The sequence below is a fragment of the Solea solea genome, chromosome 21 (assembly GCF_958295425.1).
Source record: "Solea solea chromosome 21, fSolSol10.1, whole genome shotgun sequence".
In the NCBI taxonomy this organism is placed as follows: domain Eukaryota; kingdom Metazoa; phylum Chordata; class Actinopteri; order Pleuronectiformes; family Soleidae; genus Solea; species Solea solea.
In genome coordinates, this window is record NC_081154.1 from 15334326 (window position 1) to 15347118 (window position 12793).

General features: G+C 39.8%; 1 protein-coding gene across 1 annotated transcript in view; it reads left to right on the forward strand.

The window, feature by feature from the left end:
- The first annotated feature begins 253 nt into the window (after window positions 1–253).
- atrnl1b (attractin-like 1b) overlaps window positions 254–12793 on the forward strand; it is a 70727-nt gene continuing 58187 nt past the window's right edge. Inside the window, exons 1-6 of the mRNA XM_058620653.1 lie at window positions 254–1421; window positions 5961–6044; window positions 6901–7014; window positions 7117–7245; window positions 7634–7842; window positions 10997–11171. Of these exons, the coding sequence (XP_058476636.1) occupies window positions 1171–1421; window positions 5961–6044; window positions 6901–7014; window positions 7117–7245; window positions 7634–7842; window positions 10997–11171 (962 nt within the window). The 5' untranslated portion in view covers window positions 254–1170. The remainder of the gene's footprint in view (window positions 1422–5960; window positions 6045–6900; window positions 7015–7116; window positions 7246–7633; window positions 7843–10996; window positions 11172–12793) is intronic.

Below are 12793 nucleotides of genomic sequence, written 5' to 3' on the forward strand. Positions count from 1 at the left end.
AAAACATGAATAAACCAGTAATAAAAAGCTTCTATTTCTATTTTATACATATGTATATATTTTGTATGACCAGTCATAAGTGTGTGTTTAGATCATCCTTGACCTGAAAAGCGTCTCCAGGCTTCGTCAGTGTTTTTAAATGCCGCATTGTACGGCCCCTGGTACAGCCTCGCACATTAGTCACACTATCCCTTTAAAAAGAGAACCAGTGTCCAGAGTTGCAGTGCGCATGCGCCGCCAGTGTTTAGTTTTCTCCAACCTGAGGAGCTGTCTCTGGTGTCGCCGCGCGAGGGGAGTCCACCACCGGCTGCCTCTTCTGGTCATGTTTTCATAACAACAGCGGATGTTTTCTTCATTTATTTATTTCACCGGAACACAAGGAGACGCCCTCGCGCACTTTGACCAGCCAAGTTCATCTTTGAAGCCGCTAACACCGCTGTGAGAAGACCAACAACACTTCAAAGTGCTTGCTCAATGCCCCCCTCTAGTCGGCAGGAATAGCCTTCCAGTTCCCACATCTCCCCACATCCATGTTGACTGCGGCAGCCTTCACTGTGGCGGCGGCAGAGCTACAACCAGCGCAGCCCCTTTGTTCTTCGGCGGGGAAGAGTCGCCAGCTCCGCTGTAGCGGTTTGTGTCCGGACCACAAATCCCTGCTCCAGCCTGAGGGTTTGTTTACGCGTTAAAATGGCTGCTCAGACGGCGTTTGGAAAGGAATGGTTCTGAATCAGCGCAGCGACGTCACATAGCCTCGCGGATGCCGAGCAGCGGAGACGCTAAGCTTACACGGGCAGAATAAACAGATCATGTGCTAGCTGCTGTATGTCACTGTCTTCACAGCAGCGCCCGGAATAGCTTTAATAGATGGTTCGCTGCTTTTTCGCTACGTTATTCCAGCAAGAGGTTGGGTGAAGGGAATTCCTCCCACTCCGAATCTATGCATGCGGTTAACCAGGCAGTTTCCAAAGACATTGCATTTTACTAGCCATTTCTTCAAAGCTTTGTGAGCAGGGTTAGTCGAGCTCTAATGTGACTATGCATAACACTCAGCGAATATGCAGGACTTCTTTTTTATGAGTGGAACAGCCTGAGTAGCCGAGGCTTCCTCCCAGAGCAGACCTAAAAGGCCCCGGTGTCTCCCCTCGGCTTGGTCGAGACCTGGGGACGAACATGGATCCTGCAGGGAATTGTAAGACTCAACTCTTTCTCTTTGGACCTAAAGTGGCCACCCACGGAAATCTGCGTGGGATCAGCCGATACCTGGTGGTGTATGTTTTGTTTTACTTTGTGTTCTTCACGCACGCCTCCCCGGCCAAACCGTGTGATAAAAACTGCCTCTCTGGAAAATGCATAAACGGATCCTGCATCTGTGACCGAGGATGGGTCGGCGACCAGTGTCAGCACTGCCAAGGGAGGTTCAAGTAAGTGCACATCATGCATCAGTTCTGGAGCTGCACTGTTCCATCTGTGGTCTGGAGCACAACACATACTGTCACTGTTAAAACATCAGAAATGGAGCCATCCAGGATCACACCTGATCCACATTACATGCCCCGTATCCACCAAACAGCACCGTCTGTGGCTCCCATGAGGTTGCCATTAAAATCAATAGTAGTGTAGTAAGTTAATTTTTAAGAAGTTCATGTATATGTAGATGTATACTGTTTCCATCGTCTGCTGTTTCCTGGCGTGAACAGTAGGTGGCGCAAAGTGGCTCACCAGAAGGATACGAACTTGATGACGTAAATTATTATTTATTATTTGTAGCATTTGCTTCTGGCTCTAAGTCAAGGAATATTGTGGTTTCCCCATCAGTTCACAATCACAGTTCCACCCTCATTCCATGTTCCCAATGTTTTACCAGAGGCATATAATAATAATAAAGTGATGTTTAAGTTAACTTCACTTACCAATATTCCAACTTTTGACCTGTCTCAAGCATAACCTTTAAGCGATATTTAAGATTATACAATTTGTTTTCTGAGAGTTTCTATTTAGATGCCCCTAAAACAAGCTGATGGAAACCCACCTAGTGCTTGGGATGGGACAATTTGCAATATTATCCCATATTGTGGTCAAAAATCTGTGATGATGGAAATTATTATTGACTATTCAGCACTTAGACGAGGTTTCTCCATCAGTCCTCAAATCCCTCCTGTCGCACACTATTTCTGATGTTTTTCCAGTGCAGTGAAATGCAGAACCTGGAAGGATATTCCAGTCACATGATCTCTTACCGTCATCTTCGATTTGATTAATTTTATGCAATATTTCACTGGTTTTTTTTCATGCCCAAATCAAAATTCACATAAAAACAGGCTCATGGAAACCCACTTAGTGGTTGGGATGGGACAATATGCAATATTGTTGCACACTGCACCAAAAGCACTCAGAATAAGTTTCCATAAGTGGGATAATCATGATTTGGGAAATATGGGATAATATTATAATTAGTGATCAAACAAGAACAAGAAAAATGCAAATCACAGTTTCTCCGTATTTTATATAAGAATTAAATAAGAACTTTATTGAAGTATTCATTGCGTTTGTATTCTCTGATAAGGAAGTCCAAAATTCTGATCTTAGATCGACAAAGCAAGGTAGGGTTTGATATCTTCTTAAAATTGATGTAACATCTTCATCCATCAGAGGTTTTGCGGATTGAATTTCCCTGAGCTGATTTGTATGTTTCTCCCTTTGCTTGCGGCATATTTTAGTCAGTTGTTTGAAAGTGATCCATATTCACTGGAGATAAACCGTACAGAGGGGTTCAAAAGTTTGAGCACATTTTTCAGACGTTGGGCCTCGGCTGCTTGCAAATATTAACCAGACCTGATGCTTATTTTCAGTGACTTCATTTTGAAGTAATGTTAAAAGATGATGCTTTACCGACATGTGATCAGGAACCTAAGGTTCAAAGCCTGTATGATGATCCCAAATTAAGTTTTGACTTTTAAATTATATCCATTATGTGTTTTAGCAAAAGACTGCAGACAGCTGATTTTGTATATGCTGTGAGAGTTGATGCAGCACTATAGGCGGGAGGACCAGGCGAGAAAACAATGGCAGGCAATCACAGAATAAATGTTCAAACTTCAGTAAAGTATAAATTAAATTGCCATCCTATTGATTGGGAGTTTTGACAGCCACCTCCCATGGCTTTTCAGTGCACCTTAGGAACACTTTTGTGGTGCAGAGATGTTGTGATCACAGTTATTACCCTTTGCTCCTGATGCATCTGAGGTTTTGTAAAGACCGTCATCACGCCATGTTGTCAGGAAATAAATAACCTCCCTCCACCTACACACAAACAACTGCAATGTAACACTTTAAACTCCTGGTGTCGAGTAAGACACGCATGCACCCGAGTTAATACGCGATCAGCGTCACACTGCTGCACAACACTGTACAACGTTGACGAGATGTTGGCTTCGCCCCGTCCATGTCCTGAAAGTTGCGTCCAAAAGGTCAAGTCTGTGGCTCATCTGAAAAAACTGGAACGTCATGATGGTAATGTGAACGGCATGAAGCACAGAGCCTTGATAGTCTTACACAGGATAGTATTTCCACTCTACGTGCAAAGAGCAGCATGAAAAATTCATCATTCCTGGCTGTATGATGTGTGCACAGTCCAAAGTCATTGCCTGCTGTTTTTATTATATCTATCTGCGTTTACCAACTTTAATCAGCAAACCACAGATCCAACTGAAGTAATTTCAACTTGAAAGTGCGTGAGAGTAATCAATCCGATACACCTCAGCCGTATCAAATATACTTCATGCTGTTATAATGGGAGCAGTCAACAAAAAAGTCAACAGTGCTTAGAGAGATGTTTTATGGTGCCCATCGAGAAAGAAACTGAACGTCATTACATGCGTGCCGTCATCTTTGATTACCATCCATCATAAGTCCATTACCCTTTCAAAATTGCTGTGTAGAAAGTAATTTTCGCACTATATCATGTTCATCGTGTAAAAGAGACATAAAAGAGAATAGAGTTTAGTTTGTGTTACTCAGACCACCCATTTCATTCCGCTATGTGTTTACGAAGTTTCCAAAGTACCCCGCTGCTATTATCCGCTGACAGATACTCACTGAGTAGATTCATGGATTATTTGTCTCATCTCTTGACATCCTAAATGAGTTTTATGCAAGTACAAGCTGTTGTAAAGTAGAAAATGCACCGCTGTGACGAGATAAATGTTTAGAGGCAATCTGTCTCCTCATTATGTGCAATTGATTCTTAGTATGATCGAACAGCGCCGTGGGTGGTGTGTGTGTGTGCGGGGCTCTGATTTTTTTGGGATACACACGGATACACGCACACAGACACGCATACACACTGTTGTGGTCTTTGGAAATAGTTTCCAGTATCAGAGTGGGGGATTGGGAAGAAAAGAGGCCTTTTCAGGAGATGGTTGAATCTTTAAGGTTGGCAGGCACTGACCTTTGGTTTAATGCCAACCTGTTGTTATTTTAAGTTCTTGCAATCGAGTGCAGTGCATGGCACCGTAATTGGACACAAGAGTCCAAAATCTCTGGATATTTTGTACCAGAACAAGAAATGCACTCATTTAAAAGAAAATGATGATGGTGCAGAGTACAATCAACTGGTTGAGCTGGTAACCCATCAGGCCACCGTCACAGGGGACGTGTGTGTGTGTGTGTGTGTCTACTTCATCTCACGCACCTCTGTTGTTGTGCTGCAGAGCGTCTGCTATGTTTCACACAGGAGTGAATGTTGCCTTTGAAAAACATCATTAAAAAGGTCACTCAATTGTTTTCAAATTGAAACCGCCATGTTTCTCGATTAATCAAGTACTTGTTTGGTCTACAAATGTTGATCAATGTTTCCCTAACGTTGAAATGACAATGTTCCCAAATGTCCAAAATGGATCTGTTTTAATGAAGCTGAAAATTCCGGTTTTAATCATTAAAAACTCTCGGACTGGTCAAAGCGCTTGCCAAAATTGTTGACGATTGATTAATTAAATAATCATGAAACTGTTAATCGTTGCAGCGTTTTGTTTTTGCTGTGAAACGTGTGCAGCTCATGTTAAAAAAAACAACAACAAAAGGCCTCAGGCTGAGACCTTGAGCAGTAATCTGGGTTTGGGTCCATCTTGCGGTCTATTGCTGCATATCTGCCCTGTTTTCCACTCCCATGCTCAGCTGTTTTATCTATTAAAGGCCCAAAAAATGTCTTTACAAAATGGCACTTTATCATATCAGTTATTGTCAGAGTTGATAGATTTTTAAACATGTGGAAAGCAGGGATGTTTTGATCTCAAACATTGGCAGATTCATCTACATTGCTGCTCCAGATGTGTTGAATCGTCATAGTCTGACGTCCTGCTGAGACACAATGTGTCCCACCTGTTGACAGTGTGTGCTGGGATAGGGACGGAAAGCCCCTCAAACTCTGCACTAGTTTCAAATGTTAGTTGGAGAGATTTTGCTAATGGTTTTCAAACACAGTAATATAAAGCCATGTGTGATATGCAGGCTCTACAGAGAGGATTCTCCTCATCACTAGAAAGAAATGCAAAAATTAAGCTTTACCATTCATGGTCAAAGATATTTTCTACTTGTGTGGTGATGATGTGGAACACTTCTGCTTGTCCTTGCATAGAGAGCAAGGTGACGGTGCTGTAAGCAGTGACGAAACCAGTTGGCATAACACTCAAAGAAAATGAAATCCCCCCCACCCCCATTATCAGCCACAAGCTGCTTTCAGACTTACACTGAATTATGTTAAGGATTATGTTTCTGAAATTGAAAACCATGAAGTACATCTATATTTATTTTCATTTTTTTTTCTATTTCACAATTTACCTTATTTGTAAAAGCTCTGGAATATGCAAGGACCACGTGTAAATGTGACCTTGTGTTGTGTGTTACTGTGTTACTGTGTTACTTGATTGTCCTAAATCTACTGTTGATTTTGTTTCTGTTTTCAGGTTGATGGAGCCCTCAGGATACCTCACTGATGGTCCAATTAACTACAAGTACAAAACAAAGTGCACCTGGCTCATTGAGGGCTAGTAAGTTCTTCTTCTAAATGACGACGTTCTCCGAAAGCTGAGCCTGTGCAGCTAGATTTAATTAAAGAATGTAAACAGACTGATGTAATTAAATTAAATTAAGCCCATCAGCTGAAAGAATTACAGTTTTGTTACTCATTCAATGTAAAGTAAAGCTTTAATCTGTGTGATGAGCTGCATTTGAGTGCTTAGACAAAGCAACAACCTCTGGACCCGTGGGTGCTTTTAATTGTCATGGCAACAGTGGTCACTGTGAGGACAGAGCTGTTTGGAAACTTTGTTATCGGGTTACAAATGGAGAGAGCACCCTTGATTTGTGTAAATTAAGGATCAACACAATCGCATTATATGTTTGTTGTTGTTTTTTTAACATATTGAGCAGTATAATTCTCCTTTACTGTGGTCAATGCAATGTTAAAAAAGTGTTATAGTTTGAGTTACTAATGAGTCTTTTCTGAGTGGAAATTGTGTTAAATCCTCTCTCTTTCTCACCAAAGTCCATTGAGAGAATCTGTGTTTTTAGTGGATGTGTTCCATGATGTTGAATAGCTGGTTTTGTCAATGGATTTTGGTGAGCCTTTTTGTTAAATGGCTCAAATCTTGTTTTTCCGTGTGTCCCTGCTGGCAGCCATGCTGTAAGTGTGAGTGAGGTCTTGCACGGCACTGTTAGTGCTGATTATGTGTCAATACCTCATACAACCACACTTCAAATATCTTTTTTAACTCTAAATACTATATAATTTTTTAGGGGTTTTGACTGAGGACACAAATCATGCTTTCCATTCAAATCTGTCCTGCTTCCATCTATGAGACCTAAAACATTCTGTCTTGCTGTGTTTTTGCCCCCTCTCTTTAGTCCAAACGCAGTTCTCCGGTTAAGATTCAACCACTTTGCCACAGAATGTAGTTGGGACCATATGTACGTCTATGACGGAGACTCCATCTATGCTCCTTTGGTTGCTGTTTTCAGGTGAGGTGAAATGTGTTTCTGAAACATTTATAAATGGATGGTGTCAGTTCAGGGCGAGTTGTGAAAAAGTAATGCCATGTTCTGCTTTATTTCTCCCTGTAGTGGTCTTATCGTGCCAGAGGTACGAGGAAATGAGACCGTTCCTGAGGTCGAGACGACTTCAGGCTACGCACTACTACACTTTTTCAGTGATGCTGCCTATAACCTGACAGGATTTGAAATATTTTACTCGTAAGTATTCACCCTCCACAACTGATTTAAAACAGGCATGGGGTAAACTAGAGGTGAAGCCCTCACCTTTTGAATGTATTTAATTTATTCTCATCTAGAATTTCCCATGTCTTTCTGTGTCTCCCTACTCTTAATGAGAGGTGACATGTTTCTGCATGCAACATTAATGCGACAGAGAGACTGTCACAAGAGAACCTCTGCAGAAATTAAAAAACTACTGCACCAGTGACTCAATAATTCTTCATCTTTTGCCAGCCCTTTGTGTCTCCCTCACTTTTGCCAAGATCTCAACGCTACTCATTAATCTCCCTCAGTCCCCAAGTCTGTGTGTGGCCTATAAATATTACGTATCAGTTTTGAGTATTTTTTTTTTTTCCCTTTTGTCCAGGATCAACTCTTGTCCCAACAACTGCTCTGGCCATGGGAAATGCACACCTGGGAACTCAGTCGCCAGCAGAGTGTACTGTGAATGTGACAAGTATTGGAAAGGCGAGGCCTGTGACATCCCCTACTGCAGGAACAACTGCGGCAGCCCCGACCACGGCTACTGTGACCTGACTGGAGAGAAGCTGTGTGTTTGCAATGACAGCTGGCAAGGTAAGAGATGACCCTCGCCAAACGCTACATTGCATCTTACATGTCGTTTCCAATGTTTCATGTAGAAATACAGACTACATTGTTATGGAAAGTTGGTGATGAAACCAATCAGTGGGTTGGCATGTAGCCATTTAAGCTGCAGTATGTAGAATTTGGTAATTTTTTTTTTTGTGTCGTTGTTGATTTTATTCTGCCTCTGTTTGATCTCATGGACAGAAATGATATAACGTTATTTGTATGCTGCATCCTTCATCTGAAAATGGTCTCTGTCAAGCAATACTATCAGACCAGACTGTGGGAGCATGAGTGTGCAGGGACAAGTAAACATTTAACTACTGGGTTTTTAAAGCAACACAATTTACTTATGCAATATTTTTTGGGGGAGATTCTTTGTTTTTGTCTCTCATACTTCAACCTGTCTGCAGGCATCTAACTTTATTATTAGCAGAATGTTACTGTTGCCCCTCTATCTCTTTTGGCATAAAACAAACCACTTCCTATGTGCAGGTGTGGGAATATTGCGGGCTCACACGACATCTAAGCGCCACTTTACTGAGAAATATGGAGCTGATAGGGTTAATCACATTGTGTGAACCTATTTAAAAATAGTTTAACAGTCCTTTCCTATATTTAACTGTTTTATTAATAAATTGTTCCATTATGACCTTTATCGTCACATGCGACATATGATAAGATGTGATCTAACCATTAAAATCCATCTGCAAGTCGTGTTGCATCTAAGTCCATCTTTAAATCTGATGATCAAAATTTAAATAATCCATTAAATAAATTGTATTGCATCCAGTGTGGTTTTAGCAACCGTTTTTAAACATAAATAGTCAATGTTTTGTCTTAAACTCACTCATTGTGATGTTAATACAGGTTTTGCATTGAAGTAATGATAGGAAAACAACACTATCTGGATTTATGCTCTCATAATGTCTTTCTCATTGCCATCAGAATGCACTTTTTGCAGAAATGGCATGAAAATTTAATGTTTATCTGGAAGGTAGTGTATCTTATGACACAACACCGTTATCGAATAATTGATAGACATTTTGTGACTGCAACGTCACTACGACAGTGACTAAACGGCAATTTAACAGCAATTGTTAGGGAAATTAAAGTTTTCTGTTGTCTCTTTTAAATAGTGGAACATTTAAGGACTAAAACGAAGTCAACTATCGCTTGATGGATTACATCTTGTATTTTTTAGATATGTGACTAGCAGAGGAGTTTCAGTTCACCATCTTTTAATGTTTCCATCTCAGAGTGATGAATCATTCGTGACACACTTTTGTAAACAGGGCCTGGACAAAGGTCATTGCTCCTCCCTCGTGTACTGTGGTGATTATTTTGTAAGACGTCATGAGGAACATGTCAGTTGGACGTGTGTGAACAGCTGTGTTGTGCTGTGTCGTAGTGCAGGATGGTAACACGTGGATTATGCCCTTGTGACACTACATCATTAATGGTCTCCAGCTGGAAGTAACCAAATGTTCTGGCCTGATTAAACCTGACAGAATCATTACAGAGACACGCTCTTTTTCTCCACGGCATTCTTTCTCACTGTTTATCATATTCACACCTCCCAGTCATGCTTGTTTAAAGGAGTGGTCAAACTTTTGTTTTAGTCGAAGAGCAGCCTGCTTCCTCTTTAAAGTTTCAATGACGAGGTTTGAAAATATGCATTCGATTCCGCCCTTAAAGTCCCAGTTAAAAACGGAAAACCTTATCAAAAACCTAATCAGAAAACCTTAACAAATGTTGAGCGGTGTTCGTCAAACCTGGAAATGATGATGTTCTCAAATGTCTTGTTTTGTCCACAAACAAAAATCAATCGGATTAATCGATTAATTGTTTCAGCTTTAATCTGATCACAAAAAAACACATTTAGAGGTGGTCTGGGACATATGTGATCATAAATGTAGACACATTAAAGATAATATTTAACATTTCTGCATTAAAATATCTAAAAATGAAAAGACATATTTTATTGACTAGTGTACTTATCACCCAAAACATTTCCCACACTCTTTAAATCCATAAATAACTGCATTTCTTTTATTTGGTGACCTTTTAATGATGTCATGATGCCCTTTTATCGTATCTACTTTAGACTCGGGGGGGTGTGAATGGGAAAGTTTGGTACTACTAGTTAACTGCAGTTTTTTTTTTTTTTTATTTATGTCACCAATGGTTCATGACTATTCACTGTTGATCGCAGCACGATCTGCCTCTGAATGTCTAACTATAAAGCCATTACGCACAGGGAAACCAAGAAGACCACAAGAAGACAGGTCCCATCGCCTCATGCTGCTTCACAATTCACGAAATTCATCAAACATTCAGTGAAGCTGAATACTTGGGCACAGATTTCCTTTTTTCTAATGGATAAAATTGTTTTTCAATAGTTGTGCTGCATGCATAGCATAGTGATTCATGCAGCCTCTTCAGACTCTCTGTCTCCTATGCAAATATACACAGACATAATGATTAAGGCACATTTGTTTAGTCACTGTGGTAAAAGCATAATGGCTTGATTAGAATACAGTGTAGCAAATGTGAGATATGATCATAGTTTCGTTCCAGGTAAGTAAAGTAAAATCATTTTAATTAGACAATGAAAAACCACCTCTGTTTGGAAAATAGTTGTATAAAAAAATACCAAGCAGTGCTTTTTGGTGAAGGGGTGATGCAGTTAAATGCCAACAAAGTATAGAGAAGTAAAAGTAGAAGTAAAATAGGCCAAGGAAGGCACTCTTGTTGTGGAAAAAATGTAAGCCTTTGTAATAATGACTAATGCTTGGCAAAGATAAAGAAAAATCCACATATGTCGCAGCACAGTGACCTCCGTCAGGGTGACTAACCGGTGGTAAAGGAAGAACAAGGCTAACAATATAAGCCTCAGAGATTACAGGAAGTGTCACCATGAGTTCATTATCACAATAGAAAGAGTAGATGACTCAGATTAGAGGAAGTAGCCACAATTAGAAAAAGAAAAGGCAGAAACAATTGAAAGAAAAAAACAACACACAACACAGAGACCGTTGGTTTATTTTGGAATTTTTATCACCATATTGACATTACGTGTGGGTTTTTTTTTTCGATTATTTACTCTTGGCTGTAATGTCTGTCTCTGTTTGTCTCGTAGGTCCAGACTGCTCTCTAACTGTACCGTCTACCGAGTCCTTCTGGGTCCTACCAAGCGTCAAGCCCTTTGGCACATCACTTGCCAGAGCGTCCCATAAGGCCGTGGTGCAGGAAAAGGTCATGTGGGTGGTGGGTGGATACACCTTCAACTACAGCTCCTTCCAGATGATTCTCAAGTAAGAGAGAGCAGTGCATGTCTGCAAGGTCTCAACTGTTTATTATATCGTCTCTGTTTGTCACGATTACAACCATGTTTTGCACAATACATTATTTTTTTTTTTTTTTACAACAAAACAGGAAGCACATAGAGATGATACCAACATATAGGTAGCTCAGTAAAGTATAAGCATCCTTACAAAGGATTATATGTCTGAAATTTGGAGCCCAAAGAAACAACAGAAGGAGTCGCAGTGCACAGAATCCCTGGAAAAGTATTTGAGTGTTGAGTTTTATCCACAGGTTATTAAAAAAAAACACCAATTTAGCTCCTCGTATCAGATGAGTACGAACAGATGAGAGATGACCTGAGATGATCTCTCCATCTCTGCAGCACTCTGTCGTTATTGACAAAAGTTTTATTGTGTTTATTGCCTGACTCTCTTTTGGACTTATTTTGGCATCTTTGCAGCATACGAAGTTGTTGTTGTTGTTGTTGAAACAGTGCCCTCACCCTGGGTAAAATTGCCTTGGGAATAATACACAACTCCTTATATGGACATACTGGAGTGTGTGTTTATACGTCATATCTTCAGGCTTTACAAAATCCCATTTTTTCGTCATCTTATGTGTTGTTGAGGCTAAGTTCTGGTTAATTTATATTGCATATTTTTTTACAATTGTTCAAAAGTCACAAAATGTACTGTTTTTATTTTTATTTTAGTTCACAAAAATGAGTCAAGCATTTTTGCACTTTGACATATTTCCAAATTTCACGAATTCAATCCGATATAAAAAAAAATGCTTTTTGCTCGGGTGTGTTTCTATAGATGGTGAAAATGAAAGAAAAATACACTCTATTCTGCACATTCTTATAGCCTCTGTATATACGCTTTAACATAGTAATGGAAAAAAGCAGCGTAATGCTGTTTTCTAAGGGTTAAACATGGTCATATAAATATATACAGACACACAAAATCAAACACAGTTAGTGCAACATTTGGACTTTAAAGATACAATTTAAGGCAGGTGGGAAAGTCTGTCTGAAATAATGTACCTCCCAATAACTCAAGTTTTGAAAAGATGAAAGTTGTCAGTCTTGTCGTCTGTTAGCCTTCCTGATCCACACATGTTACTGTTTGCTAGAGTTAAACACGCTGTTATTCAATCTTCCAATCGAGTTTGTTTAATCTAATACACATCTGATGCATTATAATCGACATTACTGTGAGCATTTTAATACATCGCTTAACTCAATTACATCTCTGTGACTCAAAATGCAGTTTGCGTTAAACTGATTATAACATTGTCCATTTTCTTTAGAGTATCTTTAGAGAGTGTAATAAATCACTCTGAATTCCCCCCCTCCAGGGACCGTCACATAATTTATAGCATTTATTCAGCACTTTTTAACAAAATCCATAACAACACTGCACAGGGATGCACATTATTTCACACATAATTTTCATGCGTTTTGTCAAGATAAAGACGCTGTTTGAACAGGTGACCTGATTCCTTTATCATCAGCTATGCAAATGAGTTCAGAGTTAACAATAATATTTTAGTGTGTGTTTATTGTTCCATATAGATTTTGTTATTGTCGTTAGCACATAATAATAATAATAATAACTTCATGTTACTT